The sequence below is a fragment of the Pristiophorus japonicus genome, chromosome 9, assembly GCF_044704955.1.
Source record: "Pristiophorus japonicus isolate sPriJap1 chromosome 9, sPriJap1.hap1, whole genome shotgun sequence".
NCBI lineage: Eukaryota > Metazoa > Chordata > Chondrichthyes > Pristiophoridae > Pristiophorus > Pristiophorus japonicus.
The window spans coordinates 142,588,681-142,613,900 of record NC_091985.1 but is presented as its reverse complement, the minus strand read 5'-3'; the positions used below and the strand labels follow the sequence as shown (position 1 = coordinate 142,613,900).

The window sequence follows — 25,220 nt, the reverse complement described above, 5'->3', positions numbered from 1 at the left end:
AGCAGATGGCATCAGGCCCACAGACTCAAAGACAGAGGCCATCAAGAATGCACCCAGACCACAGAATGTGACGGAGCTGCATTTGTTCCTGGGACTCCTCAACTATTTTGGTAACTTTGTACCCGGGTTGACACATTGTTAGAGCCTTTGCACATGTTGCTACGTAAAGGTGACGACTGGGTTTGGGGCAAATCTCAAGACACAGCCTTTGAGAAGGCCAGCAACCTGCTATGTTCAAATAAGTTACTTGTACATTATGACCCATGTAAACGTTTAATGCTAGCTTGTGATGCCTCATCGTACGGGGTCGGCTGTGTGTTACAGCAAGCCAATGTATCAGGCAACCTCCAACCAATTGCATACGCGTCTAGAAGTCTGTCTAAGGCTGAGAGAGCCTATAGTATGGTCGAGAAAGAGGCGTTAGCATGTGTATAGGGGGTTAAGAAAATGCACCAATACCTATTTGGACCGGTTTGAGCTTGAAACTGACCACAAGCCGCTCATTTCACTGTTTTCAGAGACCAAAGGTATAAATACCAATGCTTCGTCCCGCATCCAAAGATGGACACTAACATTATCCGCCTATGATTATGTTATCCGCCACAGACCAGTCACTGAAAACTGTGCCGATGCTCTCAGCCGGCTACCATTACCTACCACTGGGGTTGAAATGGTGCAGCCCGCAGACTTGCTACTGGTCATGGATGCTTTTGAGAGCGAGGGGTCACCCATCACAGCTCGCCAGATCAGGACCTGGGCCAGCCAGGATCCAGTGCTATTATTAGTAAAGAGTTGTGTCCTGAATGGGAACTGGTCGGCCATTCCCAGGGAAATGCAAGATAAAATTAAGCCGTTGCACCGACGCAAAGATGAAATGTCCATCCCGTCGGATTGTCTCTTATGGGGTAATCACGTGGTTTTGCCAAAAAAAGGCAGGGAAATGTTTATACGCGACCTACACAGTACCCACCCAGGCATTGTCATGATGAAGGCAGTTGCCAGGTCGCATGTTTGGTGGCCCGGGATTGACTCGGACTTGGAGTCATGCGTGCATCAGTGCAACACTTGCTCGCAACTGAGCAATGCACCAAGGGAGGCTCCACTGAGTCTGTGGTCATGGCCCTCCAAACCGTGGTCCAGGATCCACATAGATTTTGCCGGCCCCTTTCTAGGAAAGATGTTTTTAGTAGTTGTGGACGCTTACTCCAAATGGATTGAATGTGTAATCATGTCATCCAGCACGTCCACAGCTACCAATGAAAGCCTCCGGGCCATGTTCGCCACCCATGGCTTGCTCGACGTCCCTGTCAGCGCCAATGGACCGTGTTTCACCAGCTCGGAATTCAACGAGTTTATGACCCGCAATGGCATCAAGCATGTCAGGTCTGCTCCATTTAAGCCCGTGTCTAACGGTCAAGTGGAGCGGGCAGTCCAAACAATCAAGCAGAGCTTGAAATGCGTGACATAGAAACATAGAAACATAGAAAATAGGTGCAGGAGTAGGCCATTCGGCCCTTCTAGCCTGCACCGCCATTCAATGAGTTCATGGCTGAACATTCAACTTCAGTACCCCATTCCTGCTTTCTCGCCATACCCCTTGATCCCCCTAGTAGTAAGGACCTCATCTAACTCCTTTTTGAATATATTTAGTGAATTGGCCTCAACAACTTTCTGTGGTAGAGAATTCCACAGGTTCACCACTCTCTGGGTGAAGAAGTTCCTCCGCATCTCGGTCCTAAATGGCTTACCCCTTATCCTTAGACTGTGACCTCTGGTTCTGGACTTCCCCAACATTGGGAACATTCTTCCTGCATCTAACCTGTCTAACCCCGTCAGAATTTTAAATGTTTCTATGAGGTCCCCTCTCATTCTTCTGAACTCCAGTGAATACAAGCCCAGTTGATCCAGTCTTTCTTGATAGGTCAGTCCCGCCATCCCAGGAATCAGTCTGGTGAACCTTCGCTGCACTCCCTCAATAGCAAGAATGTCCTTCCTCAGGTTAAGAGACCAAAACTGTACACAATACTCCAGGTGTGGCCTCACCAATGCCCTGTACAACTGTAGCAACACCTCCCTGCCCCTGTACTCAAATCCCCTTGCTATGAAGGCCAACATGCCATTTGCTTTCTTAACCGCCTGCTGCACCTGCATACCAACCTTCAATGACTGATGTACCATGACACCCAGGTCTCTTTGCACCTCCCCTTTTCCTAATCTGTCACCATTCAGATAATAGTCTGTCTCTCTGTTTTTACCACCAAAGTGGATAACCTCACATTTATCCACATTATACTTCATCTGCCATGCATTTGCCCACTCACCTAACCTATCCAAGTCGCTCTGCAGCCTCATAGCATCCTCCTCGCAGCTCACACTGCCACCCAACTTAGTGTCATCCGCAAATTTGGAGATACTACATTTAATCCCCTCATCTAAATCATTAATGTACAGTGTAAACAGCTGGGGCCCCAGCACAGAACCTTGCGGTACCCCACTAGTCACTGCCTGCCATTCTGAAAAGTACCCATTTACTCCTACTCTTTGCTTCCTGTCTGACAACCAGTTCTCAATCCATGTCAGTACACTACCCCCAATCCCATGTGCTCTAACTTTGCACATCAATCTCTTGTGTGGGACCTTGTCGAACGCCTTCTGAAAGTCCAAATATACCACATCAACTGGTTCTCCCTTATCCACTCTACTGGAAACATCCTCAAAAAATTCCAGAAGATTTGTCAAGCATGATTTCCCTTTCACAAATCCATGCTGACTTGGACCTATCATGTCACCTCTTTCCAAATGCACTGCTATGACATCCTTAATAATTGATTCCATCATTTTACCCACTACCGATGTCAGGCTGACCGGTCTATAATTCCCTGTTTTCTCTCTCCCTCCTTTTTTAAAAAGTGGGGTTACATTGGCTACCCTCCACTCCATAGGAACTGATCCAGAGTCAATGGAATGTTGGAAAATGACTGTCAACGCATCCACTATTTCCAAGGCCACCTCCTTAAGTACTCTGGGATGCAGTCCATTAGGCCCTGGGGATTTATCGGCCTTCAATCCCATCAATTTCCCAACACAATTTCCCGGCTAATAAGGATTTCCCTCAGTTCCTCCTCCTTACTAGACCCCCCGACCCCTTTTATAACCGGAAGGTTGTTCGTGACGGACGGCTCCCTGCAGACCCGCTTGTCTCGCATTCTGCTCAGTTACCAGACACAATCCCACTCGCTCACCGGGGTTCCCCTGGCAGAATTGTTAATGAAGAGAGCCCTCAAAACCAAGCTCTCCCTAGTCCACCCGGATCTTAATGATCATGTGGAAACCCAGCGACACCGGTCGAACATGTACCACGATCGCGCGGCTGTTTCACGTGACATTGATGTTAACGACCCTGTGTTTGTCCTGAATTACGGTCATGGTCCCAAGTGGGTTGCTGGCATTGTTTTGGCCAAGGAAGGGAATAGGGTGTTCATAATCAAAATGTTAAATGGCCAAACGTGCAGAAAGCATTTAGATCAGAACAAATTGCGATTTACTGACAACACCATCGATAACTCACCAACACACACCCAACCAGCAATCGACCTCGCTGTCAATCACGAGGATGAACCCACCATTCCTGACAGTCCAGTCAGACCAGCCATGGTGCAATGCAGCAATGGTCCGACCAACTCACACATGCCAGGGTTTGAACTTGGATGATCAAGCAGGGAGCGAAGGGCTCCGGATCGCCTCAACTTGTAATTAACTTGTACCGAAGACTTTGGTGGGGGTGGGGGAGTGATGTTATGTATGTAATTATGTAATACTTGCCACCAGAGGGCACGACTGTTGGAGTCCTAATGGTCACCTGCACACACGTGCAGGGCCAATATAAAAGGTTGGTTGCCATGTTGTTTAGGCACTCTGGAGTTGTAATAAAAAAGACTAATGTAATGTCTGTAAGCTTGTACTGTTTGTAGCTCCACACTGTGGATGTGGACATATTGTGTAATGCAACTGCAGGGTTAATAATAAACAGAACCAGGTAGATTCCGGAGGCTTCTGAGAGAGCTGCCTGCCATGTAGGAAGCTGTGTGTACTTGTGCTCTGTGAATATATCACATTTGGCGGCGAGATGAGACTTTTTGGATGATTTAAAGCTTAAATTTTGTTAGTGAAGGATTCAGCCAGCCGACAGAGAGACTTTGGAAGTTTCTGTCTTTGGAAAAAGCTACAAAAATCCAAGATAAAATACAGCACACGATGTGAACAGCTAGTGATTAAAATGGCAGATGTAATCGGACATTTGGGGGAATATAGACACGACCAGGAATGTTATAAAGTGTATGTGGATCGGCTAGAAATGTATTTCACTGCAAATAACATAATCGAAGTTCCAGACAATGCAGTCCAGAACCAGGCTGTGTTGGAACGTAAGAAAGCGATCTTCTTATTGGAGGCAGGTCCAGCATTATATGACACTCTTGTAAATCTGCTTGTGCCTGACGAGCCAAAGGACACAACGCTTAAAGAGATTTTAATGAAGCTGGAGCAGCACTATAACCCCAAACCGTTAGAAATTGCTGAAAGCTATCGTTTTGGGATTCGGAATCAAAAGCGTGATCAAAGTATCAGTGATTACATCGTAGCATTAAAAAAGCTATCGATGCACTGTAATTTTGGAAACTTTCAAAACCGAGCATTACGGGATCGTTTTGTTTGTGAGGTGAAAAATGAAGTGATCAGAAGGAAGTTATTGACGACGGATGACTTGACTTTTGAGATTGCTTGTCAGACAGCGAGGTCGATGGGCATGGCCGAACAATATTCCCGAGAATTAAATAATGATTACGGTCGTCAGTCAACCGAGGTAAACCGAGATGGTGGGGACCCAAAGTCTCAGAAACTGGAAATTCTAACAGAGCGCCGAAGTCGTGCTATAGGCGCCTGGGACAACACATTGCTCAAAGTTGTCCATACGTGAAGGCAGAGTGTTTCTTCTGCAGGAAGACTGGGCATCTTGCGAAGGTATGCCGACTGAAGGGTAAACCAGCTTTCAAAGCTATGAGTCGAGCATTCAAAGCTATGAGTAGAAATCCCAAGAGACTACATAGCATGGAAGAACAACAACAGGACGAGGAGACGTTAGAGTTACATGTCATCAGGAGCACGAGGTTAACGGACAGCGATTCGGAAAGCATCAAAATCCACATAGATGTTGCGGGATTCAAGATACCAATGGAAATTGACACGGGTGCATCCGTGAGTGTAGTACCGGAGTCACTATAATCACGACAAATTGCGTGATTTCCAACTGGAGAAATCCAAGAAAGAGTTGCGAGGCTACTCGGGAGAGAAAATTCCTGTGGTAGGTCGTATCACCGTACCGGTGAAATATAAAGATCAATTTCAGAATTTGCCTCTAATAGTAGTGAAAGGAGACAAGCCTGCCTTACTAGGAAGAAATTGGTTGAGCTCACTGAAGCTGGATTGGTGTAAGATTTTCTGTAAGGAAGCGAGATTATCATCAACGCATGAGGTTATCAAGAAGTATCCGAAGGTGTTCTGCGAAACGGGCAGTCCGATCCAAGGCTTCAAGGCGAGTGTCAGGGTACAGAAGGATGCTAGATCTGTTTACTACAAGCTATGTTCCGTACCATATGCACTCAAGGAGAAAGTTGAGCAAGAACTCAAAAGACTAGAGACTGAGAACATTATTTGTAAGATAGATCGATGTAATTGGGCTATACCCAATTGTTGTTGTACCTAAGTCTGATGGTAAGGTAAGATTGTGTGGTGATTATAAAGTAACCGTAAACCAGGTTCTAGAGTGTAATGTCCCCAATACATTGCCGAATATAGAAGATTTGTTCATAACACTGACAGGTGGTCAGATCTTCTCAAAACTGGATCTTACGAATGCCTACTTCCAGCTTGAACTAGATGAGGAGTCCAAGTCATGTTTGACTATAAATACTCATCTAGGCCTATATCAATTTAATAGGCTACCGTTTGGAGTGTCTTCTGCCCCTGCCATATTCCAAGGGGTGAGGAACCAGATTTTGCAAGGTATTGAAGGGGTAGTATGTTATTTGGATGACATACTAATTTCAGCACCAAATAGGCAAATTCATAATAACATAATGAATTAAGTCCTCAAACGGCTAGAGAAGCACAGAGTAAGTTTGAGTTATTTAAAAACTCAGTGGAGTACTTAGGGTACAGAGTAGACAAAGATGGTTTACATCCGACCAAGGAAAAACTGGATGCAATCAGAAATGCACCCACTCCCAGGAATGTCACTGAACTTCGTTCATTCTTGGGTCTTTTGAACTATTATGGGAAGTTCCTACCAAATTTGGCTACAGTATTATATCCACTGAATGAACTTTTGAAAAAACAGGTCCATTGGAAGTGGTCAAAAGAATGCGATACAGCATTCAAGGAGTGTGAAAGCAAATTGGTAGAGAGCACCATGTTAGTTCTAAGGAGATTAAGCTAGCATGTGATGCCTCTTCGTATGGAGTTGGGGCAGTGATCTCTCATGTATCACATAGTGGGGAGGAGAGACCAATTGCTTTTGCTTCATGCACTCTCAGTGCCAGTGAGAGTAATTATGCGCAAATTGAAAGGGAAGCTTTGGCATTAATTTTTGGGGTCAAGAAGTTTCACAAATACTTGTATGGTCGTAAGTTTACCATCGTTACGGACCATAAGCCCCTAACAGCAATCCTCCATCCAAAGTCCCCAGTTCCAACATTAGCTGCAGCCCGAATGCAGAGATGGGCTTTGATTTTGTCAGCATATACATATGATATTGAATACAGATGATCAGCTGATCACAGAAATGCTGATGCAATGTCTAGATTGCCTTCCTCATCACAAGTTACACCCGATAGGGAAGAAGTGTTTTATTTTTCATACATTGATGAACTGCCAGTCACAGCTGAGGAGATTGGTAGAGCAATAAAACGGGACCCAGTGATGTCATAGGTGTATGAGTATATTGCAAATGGATGGCCAAACCAGGTAACAGGCAAAGATACACATCCATTCTTCATTCGTAGGAATGAATTATCAGTCATAGAAACATAGACATAGAAAATATGACCCCTTGACCCACTGGGATAAAGATATAGAATACATTGTGAGTCAGTGTACGACATGTCAATCGGTAAGTAAGCAACCACCACCAGTACCATTACAGCCACGGAAATGGCCTCCCAGGGTGTGGCAAAGGCTACATGTTGATTTTGCTGAGTTAGAAGGACAGCAATTGTTCATTGTGATTGATAGCCATTCGAAGTGGGTTGAGGTGTTTCCAATGTGGAAAATAACAACAAGTAAAACATTGGACATTTTACGAAAATTATTTTCTTCATTTGGCCTCCCTGAAGAAATTGTTTCGGATAATGGACCAGAATTTCGTTCAGAAGAATTTGCACAATTCACGAGCAAAAATGGTGTGAAACATACCAAGGTTCCACCATACCACCCTGCTTCGAATGGTGCAGCAGAGCGCACTGTACAAATTGTAAAACGTGCCCTCATAAAACAAATGTTAGATCCAAATCCAAGGAAACGACAGTTGTCATTGAATCACAAATTGGCTAATTTTTTGATTACATATCGAAATACTCCTCATACAACTACTGGTAGAACACCAGCAGAGTTGTTTATCAAACGACAGCCACGAACCAGATTCTCGTTGTTAAAACCAAATTTGGCACAGTCCGTGGAAGAGACACAATTAAGACAGTAAGAGAATCATGATAAAGGTAGAGTAAAAGAGAGAAGTGTGAAATTAAACCAGAAGTCTGAGTGAAGAACCATCACCATAAATGGGTAAAGTGGTTACCAGGAAGAGTGGTGAAGATATGTGGTTCTCGCACATATTTGGTAAAGATGTTTGATAATGGACAGGTTAGGTTTGTTCATATTGATCATATTTTACCTACAGACATGGAAGGAGTTGCAGGTGGGAATGATTCAATTATTTCTGACTCATCAGATAGTTTTGATACACTAGGAGCAAATCCTAAATCCAATGTACTGGAAACAAATCCAGGAGAGAATCAGAATGAAAGTCTGAGCCGAGTCAGGAAAACAAAGAGCCTGAAGTTAGAGTGAAAATCAAGGAAATTCCATGGAGGAAAACGTTCCTCAGGATGAGCCTCGAATGAGTGTGAAATTGACACCAGGTTTGGAAGGTTCTGTTCGAGAGTGAAGGCATCCTCTTCGAAACAGAAAACAAGTGGTAAAGTTAAATTTGTAAATATGGAAAAAAATAAGTTTATATCCTGTGTTATGTATAAACATGAAAGTTATGTATGATGTTTGTTATAATAACTTCTTCATTAAGGAGGGAGAAGTGTAATGTCTGTAAGCTTGTAATGTTTGTAGCGCCACACTGTGGATGTGGACGTATTGTGTACTGCAACTGCAGGGTTAATAATAAACAGAACCAGGCAGATTCCGGCGGCTTCCCAGAGAGCTGCCTGCCATGTAGGAAGCTGTGTGTGCTTGTGCTCTGTGAATATATCACAACTAAGGTCACACTAAGTTTAGCTCACAGTACTCAGCCTCATGGAGTTCTTCTATACACAACAGTTTGTGGCATTGGTTGCCCTCACACACCTCGTTGGTCGCCAACAAGACTGCCTCTGCTATCTCAGTCCATATCCTCTGGTAGACCTTTGTGGTGTACTTCCCACACCCTCCCTGTGTCAAACCACTCCAGCGTGACTCGACACAGGAGGGAGGCATTTGCCTCGTCCGAGAACCTCCTCGCTCTTTTGCGGCCTCCAATGTGCTCCGCTCCTACCTCACTGCTCTCTCCAGCGTCAGTCTCTACAGCGTGCTGTGATGCCTCCTCCTCTCCCTCCATTATAAGCCAAATTCGGTCAAATATGTGGCTGTTAACAGCTAATTTTTCTTTCCCTACTTGCTGTGAAGCTCTAAAGTTTCCCTTCTTCCTCCCAAAGCAGCCACACCACATCCAGCCACGCCTTCAGTCTCTCTGAGCTCCCTCTCTCTCTGTCTCCTCTTCTGCACATTTCATGGTGACCCTTGACCTCCTGAATGAGGGAATCGAGTGTTGCCATGCCGTTGCTAAGGACGGCCACACTTTACGGCAGAAGGTGAAAAAAAATTTACGCTACCGCCCATTTGATATCACTCACGGTAATGCCGATTTTCAAAAGTGTAAGCTAAGTGTTTTGAGAATGGGCGAGAAGTCGGCGATCTGAAAACCCTTTCATACTGCCCACGCCGGAAATAACGCTCATTTATGGGCGATAAGCTCAATAGTGGAGGTTCTGGCCTTAATTCTATACAATGTTGTACATGTAAAAATGGAGTCGCTGTGACCTCTTACCCAGAATGTATTGCGTGGAAAGGAGCGAACTCTGTCCTGAGTTGCAATGATGTGAGCTACATTTGACTACATTGTAGATATTGAGGAAATTTGGTGATATTGTAAATTATTGAAATATGCAGTGGAGAAGAATTCTTCTTTTAAAAATGTTTTCACATTTTTTTCTTTTTTTAAATTCGCGCAAGCCTCAGTTTTATTCAGTGGTTCGAATTTTAAAAGTAAATAAATGGAAATTAATTTAGAGTTAAATATGATATAATGGAGTTGAATTTCCACTGGGTTTCCATTTAATTTCGGCAGAAGAGCGGTCCAACCAGTGGAGAAATGGCATAAACGGTATTTTGAAACTGGCTGACAGAATTTCTGCTAAAATGAAATGAGATGAACTTCAATTTGTCTTAAAATCTGGAATAATCCACCGGTATTTTTAAATGTTGTTTTGGTACAGGGTATTTATCCACTTTTATTCGCACTTTAGTGTTTATTATTGATTTACACAAATAGTTCACTAATTACGTGAGACCTGCCACAGCGAATCTAATGCACTTTAATGGAGCTAGTTATATTGTTCAGCTATTATATATGTGTGTATAATAAAATTACGAAGAGCAGCATCCTTTAATTTGTTTTTATTGTTTTCATGAGAGCCCTTGTTGGTCTATATATGCTTAATAGAAATATGTATGACTTCAAGTGCTATGTGGCTGATAAATAAGCTTTTGCTTTGGTGCCGTGAACAGGGATAGAATTATGAAGACCCAGGTGGGGAAAGCAATTTCACAACTCATTCCTTTGTTAATGCCGTGTTTTAATCCTTTTGAGAGGAGAAAGAGTTTTGTTTAAGTTTCGGCAAATAAAGGGTTTAACTTTCTCGCCCTTGTCAAATTAATCGTCGGATTGGAAAGGAGCAGCAGCTTTTCACTGGGTTTTGTGCAGTGCTGTGAAGGTAAATAAGTGAGCATTTCAGGTGATTCTTTCTGTGCACTGAGGTACGTGAGCTTCATTAATTGCCAGAGGATGCGTTTAGCAGTGTTGGCTTTTGCTCACTGCCAGCCAAAGTCCGGAGACAATCAAACCTATAAGGGTCATTTTCTGCATGAGCTAACTTTTTCCTCCCTTCTGTTTTGAAGCCTTTGTTGACAGTGACATCCTCAGTGGGAACATCAAATTAACACTTCATATTCACAGCTTTACATTCACAGGCAGGCTGAGGAAAGTCAAGGAAAACAAATACTCCCATCACTTCTGCTCCATTTAATTACTGAATGGGGGGTGGTTTATACTCACCTGTCGAGAAAAGAGAGGTTGGAGCAGGCTGTGATAAATGTTAATCACCGTGTCACTCTGACCTTTAGTCCTATCAGATCACATAGCAGATTGCTACCTAAGGAGGAAAGGTGGCTGTGAGGTGAAAAACAAGTAAACACGCGGCATTGCTACTTTAGTTCTGAAGCCTTTATTTTTGTGGCCCCTTTTTCAAACTATGGCGAGTGATCTGGCCTAGGGCAGTCGGAAATGGATTGGTGGAGCGAAAGTGGCAGCACCTGAAATGTGTGTGCTCGCCAAACAAATTTCTGCAGCGACCATTCCCACCATTTACCCTGCGGCGAGAGCTACCTTATTTGACATGCCAGCTTTCCCCACAATGAAAGGGCCTTCGCGCTGTACCCAGGTGCGGATTAAGTCGATCACCGCGAATTGGGTCGAGCGACTGCAAAGAGTGAGAGGACGGTGGCAGGAACGATAATTATTTTCCAGTGACTGCTTTCAGGTGCTATTGGGCAGGAGTAAAAGCGTGTAATCCCTTGTAAAAACTGGCCTCTTCAGAGTGGTGTAAAACTGGAATGTTCAGCTGGGTTCAGTGGATTAAGTGGAATTCATATTAGCAGCTAAGGCTGAGAGGGTGTATTAGGGACAAAGTAGCAATAGTAGGATGGTGTCGTATTGAAATCAGCATACCAGGTGGTCTCCACACTAGACACAGTGATAGACTGTGGGGGCTGCTGCTGGCTGTGGTCGAGCCTGGCAGAAAGCATTTAGATAAGGCGGTGGTGTGGGGGTGGGTGGCACTGATGCAGCTATTGAGAGCTTTGCAGAAATGCCTGTCAGGCTTGGTTTGCCACAATCACAGCAGTGATTAAGCCTCTTTTGATCACACATTTAGTTCTCTGTTTATCAGGGATGGGGGTGGGGAAGCATATTAATGTCTTGCACCAGGCCGACATAATTTCCCAGTGGGTCAAGGGGTCAGGTTTGTATTTAGTTAGCGGTAATGATCTCGTTAGGGATCTGAATGGACCACCGTCCAAGCTCATTCAACGCAATGAGCGTGGCTTCCCTTCCCCCCCCCCCCCTCCCTCTCTCCCTTCCTTGTGTGGGCCTACACAAGCCATGAACTGTGATTAATGGACTTCCAGGGCTTAATAACTTGCAAAACAGAATTAAACAAGAGGAGGTGAGGACAATTGGGAGTGGGGCACAGGAGGGGCAGGAGGTTGTTGTAAACAGTGCTCATACAATCACAGTGCATGAGATTAAGGAAGATGGTTGCATACAATGGCACAGCTGGCAATTGGCAGGGAGCCAGGCCTGGGAGAAAGCTACATTGCTGCTTCCAGGTGGCCGACTCAAGTTGGGCCTTTCAGTGTTGTGGTGGCTTTAAAAGAAGAGAGAAAAGGCTGTGCTTACACAGGCACAACAAGTGAGAGGAAGCCATTGAGAAGAGGAAAAGAAGAGATTAAATGGCCAAGAAAGTGAGGGGGGGGGGGGGGCGTTGATGAGAGGGCTGGTAGATGGAGAGAGAAGAGATAAGCTTCAAATGTGAAACACATCATTTAAAAAGAACAAGTAACCCTTGACGTGCAAACTCCAATTTCCATACTTTTGTCTTCGAATTCACAAGAATTTTTATGGCTGCATGTTAACAATGATCGGATGTTTTCCAGTATTAGCACGTAGAATAATACACATGCTTTTGCAGGTATCTCTGAAATATAGTCAGGCAAGCGATATATATCATTTTATAATCATGTCCGATTTTGCCTGCCTACTAAATCTAGTGGGGAAAAAATACCTGTTTTTTAATTATTGATGCAGTGCAATGAAGAGAGCAATGGTGCAAATGATTGTGAACTTATTTCACTCACCGAGTTCAGAAATAGCAGTTAGTGGGACACAGAGGAGCCACAGTAACTGTAGCAACCCAATAATGTATCTATATATAAGATACCAATAATATATCTGTGCAGATTCAGAGGGGGGAAGGGAAAGCACATTTATTGAATTGAATGAGCTTGCACAGTGGTCCCTAATAGTCTAGATATTGCTGCAATGGTACTGATTTAAAACAATTTATTGCCTAATACGTTTTAACATCAAAATTAAACAAAAAAATTAAAATACTGGAAGTACACAGCAGGCCAGTCAGCTTCTGAAAAGGGGACAGTTCATGTTTTGTGCCGAACTTGATCGAATGAAAACGTATGCGATTGAAAATCCTCGGCACTTCTCGAGTACACCTGCATACCGCTGGCAGGCGTGTGCTAAAAGGGCTGCTAATTACGTCACGGCCCCCATCTGTTGGTGTATCCAGGTTCCCAGCTTTACCTCGGGAATTCTGTGGGGTATTGTATGGAGTGGAGTCTTTGCCCGCGCTTTACAAGGCCAACAGTATAAAAGGGGACAGGTATTGGATGTTGGATCTCCCTTTGGCAGGAATTCCTGCATCCATGGCCTCTCAGTTGGTGGATGCATCGTCAGCAGCAGTAGGCTTGGCGAGACCAGGTATACCAGGCCACCAAATGGTGCATGTGGCCCTGTGATGTATGTAGCACTCAAATCACTGACTCCACACAGTATGGTGTTGTAGTAACTGCTGTGACCTTAGTCCTTTATTGTGTAACTCCAGAGTGCCTCTCAGGTGTGGTGGGCAGCCTTTTATATTCTGTCTTGCAGCTACTTTCGGGTCTCCCACCACAGCGCCCCCTGTGGCGCACCATTGTAACTATACATTAAATGTACCTGGACAATATATAACAGGCCCCACCTAAATCTTATCAGCAGGCCATTCGATAGTGACGAACATTGCAGCCTAGTCCATACACGAAGCACTCCAGCAAGGGCGAATAGCAGTCAAGGGTGTCAACCCTGGCAATTATTTTTCTCTCTTTTCCCGACTGGAAATGCTGGGGCCCAATGTAGTGCTCCTACTGCTAAAAATGAGCTCTTAGTGTTACAAACATACGAACATGGACGAACAGGTAAAGACCATCTGGTCTATCGAGCCTGTTCCACACAATTGCGATACTTTGTGTATCACAATATATACACTCCACCCCACCCAAAACCATGTGTAATTTAAAAATACCATGGGCAACAGCAAAAGGAAAAAAGTATCTGAAGTTGCTTGTGCATCAGGTCTTAAATTACTGGTAACCTTATTGCTTTCTCTAGTCCACCTCACTCATGGAGGTTCATAAATCATAGGTGTCAGTACCGGATATGACCTGTCCTCTATGTGAAAATGAAAGTATATTCATAATCAGAATGTCATCAAAATGTCATCATTGGGCCAAGATACACTGGTGCTTTGAGGCAACATTCTGTTTTATTCCGCTAATGTAGCAAATGATTGAGGATAAAATAAGACTTTCTAATAACCTATGATGTGATCTCAGCAGATTATGAATGCACATTAGAACTGCAGAGTGAGGTTGTCCCATTGGTTGAGTTGGTTAAGACAAGTGTGGAACTGAACTATATGGGCCACAAATGGTCCAGGTTCAGTTTCTCTTCTGTGCTGGGTTAGCTAATCTCAACTGGCGTGGTAGTATAGGTACTATAATTAAGCAAGACTTGCTTTTATATGGTTGGTTACAAATCCTCGGGATGTTCCAAAGTGCTTTGCAGCCTTTTGTAGAGCACTCAGTGTTATTTTTGCAAGAAAACAGGACGACGATTTTGCATACACCAAACTGCAGTGAGGTAAAGTGCCATTTTGGGGTGGAAATTGATTTGGGCCCATTTTCGAGTCTGAAATGGGTGTCGCACACGGAGTGTGTGGTCCAATCCAAAGGCCCCAGGCTGACTTAAAATTTGGCCTCATTAATATTATCTGGGCACTGGTGGAACCTGTTGTGACTCTGCAGGCAGCTCGCCCATTTTAAGAAGGCGAATATCGGGCCGAATGCCTTGCTGGCAGTGGCTCTGAGGTAAGTCATGGGAGGTGGTAGTGGGGGGGGGGGGGGGCGGCAGGGGGGCAATCTTGTGGAGTCAGGGGAGCATTCCTGCTCCTTCTGGTTCAACAAGAATAATTTTTAAAAGTTAAAAAAAGAAAGAAAACGTATTGGTTTTGGCGACTGATGAAGAATCCTGAGTGGATCACGCCCACACTCTGCTCATCCCAGAGGGGGCCTAAAATTGGCATTTGGGCCTAATGCCTGTTTTAGGTTGTCGCCAGAGACGCCTGAAAAATGGGCCAACCCAATATTGTAAAACAGAAGTGATATGGTCCAATTTCTACTGATTAATCTCTTTCAGTGGTTTTGGCTGAGGGATGAATGTTGGCCAGGAAAGCAGGAGAACTCTCTGCTCATTTTTGAAAAAGCGCATTGCAATCTTATATGTCCACGTGAACTGGCAGACTGGGCTGCAGTTTGGCATCTCATTTGAACAACAGCACCTGTAACTATGCAGCACTCCCTCAGCACTGCACTGAAATGTTAGCCTTCGTCATGTGCTCAGGAGGGGGTACTTTAACCCACAACTTTGTGACTCAGAGGGCAGAATTTTCTGGAGCAGGGGGAGGGGGTGGGGGAGGTGGTGGAGGGGGGAGGGGTCAACAGGCCTGATCGGTGGCGGGTTGGGCTCAAATGTTGGGTATGCCAGTGCTGAGCAGACCTGACACGTAGCAGTGGGGGAGGCAATTGAAATCATTAGTGGCATGTTTACATCCACTTAACAATGCTTTTTTTCCCCTAGCTTTTTGATTTGGACAGGTCGCCCTACCAGTTTCCTGCTATGCCTGTGCCTCGTCTGTGAAGCTGAGGCGAGGGTTGACTTACCATTGTTTCAGCTGATGAGTTGACAGCTTCAAATATCAAGTCAAAGCTCTCAGCTGAATCAGTTTTCTTCCATCTATTCTATCAGCATCAGTGCCCTTGAAACTCTTTCATCTTGGTCCTCAAAATCCCACCACGATCAGCCCCAACACCAGCAGCACCAGGCCAACCAGCAACACCAACAACGACACCAGCCTTCTCCACAGTCACCTGACACTGCACAGGACACAGGGCATCAGCACCTGATTACATTACTGCCCGGGAAGCCAGGGATGGCCTCACCATAGCTAGATTTATTTCACTTGATGCTGTATGCCCTGTCTGCTACATGATGCGCCAGCTTGGTACCACCCCACACCAACACCATAAAGCATCCCTACAATGCCCAAGCCTTTCCTTTCACACTCATCACCATTGTGGGGGATAGCGTTATGTCTCACCCTTCACTGCAATTAACTAAGCCACTTCCAAAACGCAAAGTGTTGAAAATAAAAGTTTCAATGTTTGACGCCGCTTTTAACAGAAATTTTACATGAACATTGCATAAAACAGGCACGTTAACCTTATATGTTGTTAGTTAGTATGATTGGACAAGGATGAGGGTGAGTGTGAGGGCTAGCTAGTGAGATGGGGATTTGATAATGTGGATAGAGAGGGATGGGTGGAGGTGCAAGGTTAGTTGGTGTGAGTAAGGATGTGCAGGAGTAGGGCAGGGAAAGCAGAGTGATGGGGCTGTGATGAGTGATTTAGCAGGATAAGGTTGAGTGTGGCTTTGCAGTAACATTTCAGAATCTACTGAGATGATTGAAAGGTTTGTGCCACTGCAGCCTGGTCCTCCTGACCACATCCCTGCTTGTGTCCTGTGCAATGTGCAACCAGGCTGCATTGGTCTCCTGGGGAGGTCTCTTCCGCCAATTGGAAGGGATGAGAACCTCCCTGCGTGCTGTGACTCCCTCCATAAGCATATGGAGGGAGTGATGGGAGAGCCTGGGTGCGGCCATGCACCTCTGTGCAGTGCTTGTCAGTGTTTGCAGCACCTCAATGCTGTAGAACACTTATAGCACAAATGTCAAAATTAATTTGCGCTCGGCACCTTAAAGGAAACCGACTGATGACATGTCATCACCTGACGTCAGCAGAGCCGCTTCCTTCAGTTGGCCTGGAAACGTGCTGGGTGGGCTTAACAAGCCCAAACAGGAGAAAATCATTCTGCACAGTTGGCTGGAGCCAGCAGCGAGGCCGGGACCCACTACTGATGTTGCCCACCACGGACCCACCGAGATTGGTAAAATCCAGCGCAGAGATGCTCCGCAAAGTTTCTGCTACTGAGCAATATCCAGTGCCGCTGCTTAAATATGTCTGCATAATGTCATCGGGTAAGAACAGGATTGGGCTCAGATTTAATGCCTTGTCTCGCCTTCCAGTAGTTAAATAACCTCCCAGCACACACTGTCTACACTCGTACCATGAAGAACGGGTGAGGTACTCGATGGTGCCTGGCATCTGTGGAGTCTTACCCCATCAGGATAACTGGAGAGAAAGAGGAACACAATTGACCAAAAGAAGCCAGGGATCCTGATCCTCAATGCTATCCAGTGACCTCCTGCTGGAGTATTTGCTTGTACGGACAGGGATGCGCTTGACTCTGATGACCCCACGGTCAAAAAGCAAAATGAATCCCATTGTCCAGACATGAGTGAGTTACCTGGTAGAGCTAGTTGCGAATTGAACTTCACCCATCCTCAAGTCAATGGCTTGAGAAGAAGAGAGAAATACAAACTAAACTTGCTGTAATGAATTAAGGGGAGGTCATCCTAATAGTTATTATTGGGTGAGCACTTTGCAGCTCCAGCATGTTAGACTGCAGCGGTAGCTTGTTCGATTTCCTCCAGCACGGGTGGTAGCAAGCTCGTTCATGCCTGTGATTTTCAATGTGGTGAGTTCCTGATTTTAACAGAGGTGCAGTATCCGGGAGGTCTTTATCAGTGACCGGGTGCTTCCCCACATAGTCCAGGAGCCATTTGTGAAAAGTGCCACCAACACTCTCCAGCAGAGATCGTGTTCTGCTATTGCAATCTAGTGGGCTGTCTGAGAGCAATCAAAATTCACTCTCACCGGTCGGTAGCAGATGGGTTTGAATAATGTGCTGCTCCGGGAACTACACTTCCACCATCTGTTTTGGAAGCAGGCACTTTGCACTTGATACGGTTCGCTGCTGAATTCTGACAGGTTTGTCACAAAAAGTTGTATTTGATTCAGGACTTGTATAAATTGCAGATAAAAGCAACTATTTCCAGATCATTATGCTACTAGCAATTTAATCAATCATTAAAGACATATTTTCCCAACTTTCTTGCAATACACCCCAATCACCCATGAAAGGACATGATGGGTGTTTTAGATCATTCGAATTGTTTTATTGTCCCTCGAGTTTTCTCCCTTGCCATCCATCGTCCAGACCCAAGTGACGTGTCTTCATTCACGGGCCTAGACAGTGTGTGCCAGCAGGGGATTTGTATGAGAGGGAATCACAGCCCAGCTCGTTCCTATCCTCACCCAATGTCCACATACACACACACACACACACACACACACGCACATTCTACCAAGGATCATTGTAGAGCAATCAGGATTGAGAATCCTGGCCGACTTTCCCTTTCCCTAACCCAGTGACCCCTATTGTCACCCTACTGAGATCAGCTAGCTAAAAACAGAGCAGAGATTAAATCTGGCACCTTTCTGTTCTGGATGTTTGAGATGGCAACAAGCAGCAGGTTTGACAAGCAAGCGAGAGGAACTCGCTGGAATTCTATGCTTAGATTGCATGTTTTATTAAAGAGGTAACCACAGTAACGAAAGATGGGTGTAGGTGGCACTAAAAGTGAAAGGATAGGGTTTTATCTTTTTTTTAAAAAGGTGAACAAGTATTAATTTATCTTTGATACATAAAGATCCTTGTCACATGAGTGCTAGTCTGCACTTACTGGCATAAGCAATGTAGATTAAGCCGCACAAAATAATTACCTGCAATTTAAGTTATTAAAGCTTTAGTTATGAAAAAGTTTAAATTTTAACTTTTAAAAATTGTTGTTCATTAATTAATGTATCATTAATGAGAACCACTTATGGGGCTAATGCACCATCCGATCATTAGTCGTCTTTGTGATCAAATTACATAAACCACGTTTGTTCTTTCAAATAATATTAGATAATCTTCACAGTGTTTAGCCATGTTTTATATTTGTAACAAGTACCTACCCATTTCACCGTCTTTAAATTGTATAGAAATGAGAGGCAAAGCTAATAGGTCAACAACAAATGAAGGTAAATTATAGGGGAGGAATAGAGTAACTTGTAGTGGGTGCGGAGAGAATTTGCAGTGTACCGAAGAGCAGAATGGAAAGGTTAGACTCCATCTGAACACCTGTGGACTCACTTTTCCCCTACAGTGAGCAGTGATAATACAATCACATTATCAGGCTCTTGTTATGGAGTTAGAATGGTTGGCTACCTTTTTAATTTAATCTCCTTTAACTGTTTTAACACATTTTTAGTGTTATGAGTCTCTCCTCTGTTTAACCAACAGCTAAAGGGAAAGATATTCACACTGTGATTAGGGACCATTATTGTTGTGTGTGTGCAGGGCTGATTTAAGGAGACTCTGTGTGTTCCTCAGGGGTGGGGAAGATGACAGCTGATGAGAGCACTTTAAAGACCCCCCTCTAATTTATTTACTCATTACAGATGACTGCTGAATTGAATGCTTATTACCGAGCTTACATGGCTTACATTGCTTGTGTTTAATACTTGACAACCTGTCCCATTTGAGTTGGCACATAATAAAGGCACTGTGAATTATAATGGGACAGGATCCAGGCTTTATCTGTTGTTGAATTTCAGATTCCCAGCTGAAAACTGATGTTATTTGACAATCACTTCACAGTGTTTGCGAAGAACTGGACTGTGACTAAATTGTACCCTCCGTGACTGACAGCACTAATAACAGGTTAAAACTGATCTGTTTCATCAAAGGGTCTGTTTCTTCAGTGGCATAGTCTGAAAAATATAGGATATAGTGAGTAACCTTAAAAAAGGCCAAGTTCAGATTTATTGCTTTGAAGGAGTCTGCCAACCTTCCGATTTACAATTGCAATACTTCAATTGAAATAGTTATTTGTTAATCTATTGATATCCTTGTTATAATTATTTTGCATAGAAGATCCAGTTTTAATTTAATTTAAATATTATTCGATTACTAATACTGGCATCTGTCCTTGGATTATAAAGCGTCTGACAAAACATCACAGTTACTCCAAATTTTACTGAATTGTAACTAATTTTTTTAGCACGGGATTATCCAGGAATATCAAATTAACAGCAATATTAATTTTAATTACCTGCATTACAAGTGTTCTTAAAATGCACGGAAATGCAAACTCTGGCTAAAAGAAACATAAAAATAATGCTTTTTGGTTTTACCATCTTGCAAACAATTAAAATGATTAATCATAGTCTGTAATAGGAGATCATAATTTGTTTTGACGTTTTTGTTCAACTCCTCTCCTGAAGGTCATTCATGCTGTGTTCTCAGAACAGTTTGAACTTATGTAGCATCTTTAATGTAGACAAAGATCCCAAGGTGCCTCACAGAGGTGTAAGGATGATGGAGGCCGAGCCAAAGGAGGTCAGATTTGGAAGGGTGACCGAATGCTTGGTCAAAGAGGCGGGTTCAAAGGAGGGTTTTAGAGGAAGAGAGGGAGGTGGAGAAGGTGAGAGGTTTTAGGACAGGAATTCTAGGGAAGCGAGATCCAGATAGCTGAAAGCTGATGGTGAGGTGGAGATACACAAAAGACCAGAATCGGAGCAACGGAGAGTTTAGGAGAGGCCTGGTCATGCTGGAGGACGTTTATGGAGATCGGGAGGGGTGAGACCATGAAGGGATTTAAACACGAGGATGAGAATTTTATTTTGGAGGCACTGAGGACTGGGAAGCAATGTAGATCATTGAGGACAGGGGCAATAGGCAATCAGGACATGGTGCAGGATAGGAGTACGGGCAGCGGAGATTTGGATAAGCTATAATGGAGGCAGGGCGGGAGGAGGGAGGAGTGGTGGGGCAGGCAGCCAACCTGCTCCCAGGAGGTGTAGGAGGCGTGTCGTCCATTTAAATATTATAATAAGGCTGGCATGCCTCAGATTTAATCAACATTTCAAATTTAATTCTGGCTGGTCGGGTTTCTCAGGCTTTGGGGAACTCGCTAGTTAAAGGAAGGCAAGGACTGATGGATCCAGTATCCGTGCCTTACCCACTCACTGCGATCAGAGAGACCCCCCTCCGAGGCCTCCGATTCTCCCACTGAGGCAACCGATCCCCTTCCCAGACCCCCCCCATCACCTGTAATGTTCCTCTGGCCCCGATTTCCCCCTCCCCCCCCCCCAATACTGCAGCCCCGATCCTCCCCCCCCCGATACTACAGCCCCAATCCTATCCCATTCCCGATGCTGTGGCCCCAATCCTCCCCACGCCAATGCTACGGCCCCGATCCTTTCCCCCCTCTGATCCTCCTCTGGCCCCCAACCACCAATCCCGCCCCCCCAACCGGTCTCCCCCCCCCGATCCCTCGCTCCACTCTGTGGCCTAGTGCCACAGGCCTGCCCGCCTATAGCCAGCTCCATCTGCTGGCTCACGGTGGTAAACGGAGCTTTTAAATGCTAATCAGGCCCTTGCGTTAAATTTTGTAGGAAACCCGTTTCCCCCCGCCCCATCTCGCTCCCAACCCGCCTCCATATTAAATTTCAGGCCATGGAGTTTGCGGCAAAGGTTGAAGATGAAAGCGACTGTCTTCCCACTGTTTAACAAAGTCATTCAGGACTGGATATCAGAGAACCGGTCTGATACTATAGAGGTAGTCGAGGGATCGAGCAAGGTAGACGAGAGGTAGAGCTGAGTGTCATTGGCATATATGTAGAATATTGCATATTCAAATAAGGGGCCTAATGCCTGTTTGGAGCCCTCAGTGCAATACTGGGTTGCACAGCATTGATGTGCTCAGAAAAAACAAGTCTACCCGTGGCCTGAAGGCAGTCCTGAAAGGGCCAGCTCAACACCATCAAAAAGGGAAATGTTTAAAATATACTTATCTGAATCTGGAGCCGGGAGGAGGACTCTTTCTGACCCCACATTCAAGCCACAAGGGCTGCTGCTGGCCTCTGCTACCCCACCCACCAATCCCAGCCTCTGCATTCCCTGATCCCAGCCTCAGTTCACGGGATGTGGGCTGCACCAGCAATTCCTCATCTGTCACCATATCTAGTTGCCCTGAGAAGGTGGTGCGAGACCTTTTCCTTGAACTGCTGCAGTCCTTGTGGAGGAGATGCTGTCACAATGGTGTTAGGGAAGGAATTTCAGGATATTGACCCAACAATGAATTCCGATATATGTGATTATTCGATTAACTTTTTTATAACCTAATATTACTGCAGGATTATCACATGGTGCACAAATTCAAACTACTAAAAGTGACCCTTCTCCAGCACTTGGAGACCAGAACTGGACACAGTATTCACTGTGTGGTTTAACCAGAGTACTATTCAGTTTGATCATTATATCCTCTAACTTATGCTGTTTGACTATATAGTTCAACATCCTATTAGGTTTGTTAATTGCTACTCTGCATTGGTTGAGTATGCTGAATGTCGAATCTACAAAGACAGCTATGTCTCTTTCAGCTTAATCTTTAGATATTCATGGAGTATGCGTGACATTTATCATTCCTTCTTTCGTGCAGTACTTTACACTTGTCTTCATTAAATTTCGTCCGTCAGAGCTCTGCGCACTTAAAATATTTTGTCCAACTTATTTTGTAATTTCTGAGCTGCGTCTTCCACTGCCCTTCTGAGTTTTACATCATTTGTAAACTTGAGCACATTGCAATGAGTTTCTGAATCCAGGTCATTTATATTAATTAGAAACAGTAGTTGTCCCAGCCCTGAGCCCTGAGGTAATGCACTCAGTACTTCATGCCACTCTGATTTAACTCCTCCAACAAAAACTCATAGTCTCCTTTTCTTCAGTCAAGTTTTTAAAAATGAATTCCCAGATCACAGGTTTATCCGAATTTTCCACAACTTTGAGTAGAACCTTTCAAGTCGAGGTATACCACAGTCCGTTTGGGTTGTTGTTTCCTCAAAGAGGTTGATGAGGCAGGAGCGTCTCCTTCTGAATCCATGTTGACAGCTGTTATTGTTGTACAAATAGTCTTCCAGTTTACTCCTGATAATCAATTCCATTATTTTACATTGCATGGAAGCAAGATCTATGGGCCTGTAGTTGTTTGTGTCTGTTTTGTCACCCATTTTAGCTATGGGTATCACACTCACCTGTTTCCAATCGATTGGTACCTCCCCAGTTTCTTATGACCAATGTTCCTGCTAAGCTGCGCGGCCGTGTAGTCATCTGCCAGATCCCGCACAGGCTGCTAACTGGCTTTTCAATCGTAGACACCGCGCATGCGCATAAATTTCCATGGGCCATGCACTGCTGGAGGCAGGGGACATTTTTTATTACTCTCTGATAATGAGTGTCAGTGTCCCACAAAGCTCCTCCCTAGCTTTATGGAGATTTAAGTAAACTCCTGACCTTATGATACCCTCCCTAAACCTCTCTGCCTCTCCTTCCTCCTTTAAGATGCTCCTTAAAACCTGCCTCTTTGACCAAACTTTTGGAGTCCAAGCTAAGGGAGTCAAGGGTTATGGGGAGCGGGCAGGGAAGTGGAGTTGAGGCCAAGATCAGGTCAGCCATGGTCTTATTGAATGGCGGAGCAGGCTCAAGGGGCCAAATGGCCTACTCCTGCTCCTATTTCTTATGTTCTTATGGTTGCCTGCCCTAATATCTCCTTATGAGCCTCAATGTCAAATTGAAATGACTTGGGGATGTTTTACAACATTAAAGGCGGTATATAAATGCAAGTTGCTTTTGTTATGATGAAGGAAAGCTCCTTGATGAAGCAACCGAAGATGGTTGGGCCAAGGCTTTCCCCCGGGGTTCTCTTGCAAAGATGTACTGATTGGGAGGAGGCTGATAGGGTGTTAATGGGATGGGTTAGACTTATCGTGGTAGAAATTACCCCCCACCCCGTTTCGATGGTTTTATACCGCAGCTGCAGTTCAGATCGACTCTTTCGCGAAATTCTGCTCTTTGCTTTTGTTTGTTTTGATCTGGAAGTCGGTGACTACACCTGAGGAGCGGAAGTAGGGGGCGGTGTGGAGTCACCGCCGTGATTACGTCATCATGGCGCCGCGTCACCACGGCTCTCCCCTTCACTTAAAGGGGAGAGCCTCCGCACTTTCAAAAATTCAGCCCACTGGGCCACCAGGGAGAGTTTTGGCCGGGCCAGTGGTCTGGCCTGGCCGATCCCAGGAGCATAATTGTCAGGCCGACATGGCAGTCGGCTGACAAAAAAAAACATGGTGGCAGCGGCAGTGAGCCCTCCCCTTTAAGGGAAGCCGCACCGCCGCTGCAGAAGATCACAGCCTGACTGGACCACCGGGGAAGTTTATCTTGGCACCACTGGGCGGGCCGAAGATTTTCGGAGCAGAATGTCACCGTCGGGGTGGGGGGGTTAGATCAGCAGTGCGCACGGTGATGATGTGCTTAACACCGATCGGCAGCAGTGGAGCGGTGGGGGATCGGGGCACCGCCGGGAAAACGCGGGAGGGCAATTGGGCTAGCAGCGGCCATTCCACCAAAAGTCGTCGGCCTCTCAACTCCGCAGGATGACCGCCGATTTGAGGTGGTAACAGGCCATAAGGAAAGGGGCAATTTCGGCTCCATTGTGTTTTCTCATGGACAGGATGTACCGTGGCAATCTTTCATTGTTGGATAGATGTCACAGCTCTATAGGAATAGTTTGGCGAGGGGAGCAGCTAGTTCTGGTGTGCAGGTCATCAGCACTACAATCGGAATGTTGTCCATAGCCTTTGCTGTGTCCATTGCATTCAGCCGCTTCTTAATGCTGGGTGGAGTGAATTGAATTGGGTGAAAACTGGAATTTATGATGGTGTTGATGTTGGGAGGAGACAAAGTAAGATTGTCCACTTGGCACTTTTAGCTGAAGATGTTTACAAACATTTCAACCTTGTCTCTTGCACTCTTGTGCTGCGCTTCACCATGGATGGGGATGGGATGCTCACACAGCGTACTCCTGTTACTTGCATGGTTGTCCATCACCTTTCTCATCTGGATGTGGTAGGGTTACAGACCTTTGCTCATCTTTTGGTTGTGGGACCGTTTAGTTCAGCATGCAGCTATCCCTGTGCAGTGGCTTCACCAGGTTGTCATCATCATCATAGGCAGCCCCTCGGAATCGAGGAAGACTTGCTTCCACTCCAGAAGTGAGTTCTTTGGTGGCTGAACAGTTCAATATGAGAGCCACAGACTCTGTCACTGGTGGGACAGATAGTTGAGGGAAGGGATGGGTGGGACTGGTTTGCCGCACGCTCTTTCCGCTGTCTGCGCTTGATTTCTGCATGCTCTCGGCGTTGAGACTCGAGGTGCTCAACGCCCTCTCAGATGCACTTCCTCCACTTAGGGTGTTCTTAGGCCAGGGACTCCCAGGTGTCAGTGGGGATGTTGCATTTTATCAGGGAGGCTTTGAGGGTGTCTTTGTAACGTTTCCGCTGCCCACCTTTTGCTCCGAGTAGAGCACTTGCTTTGGGAGTCTCGTGTCTGGCATGTGGACTATGTGGCCTGCCCAGCGGAGCTGATCAAGTGCGGTCAGTGCTTCAATGCTGGG

At 45.2% G+C, this 25,220-nt stretch overlaps 1 protein-coding gene across 4 annotated transcripts in view; it reads left to right on the top strand.

Annotated features, from left to right (window-relative positions):
* LOC139272708 (bifunctional protein GlmU-like) overlaps positions 1–25,220 on the top strand; it is a 103,923-nt gene that overhangs the window by 67,621 nt on the left and 11,082 nt on the right. Inside the window, exon 1 of one of the 4 annotated variants that reach the window (XR_011594947.1) lies at positions 9,117–9,174. The exons of 1 other annotated variant lie outside the window; for it this stretch is intronic. Coding sequence is in view for 2 of the 3 variants with exons in the window: in XM_070888799.1 (XP_070744900.1) it covers positions 9,281–9,418 (138 nt within the window). In the remaining variant the exon portion in view is untranslated. 2 more of the 4 variants (XM_070888799.1, XM_070888800.1) reach the window with 2 other exon arrangements.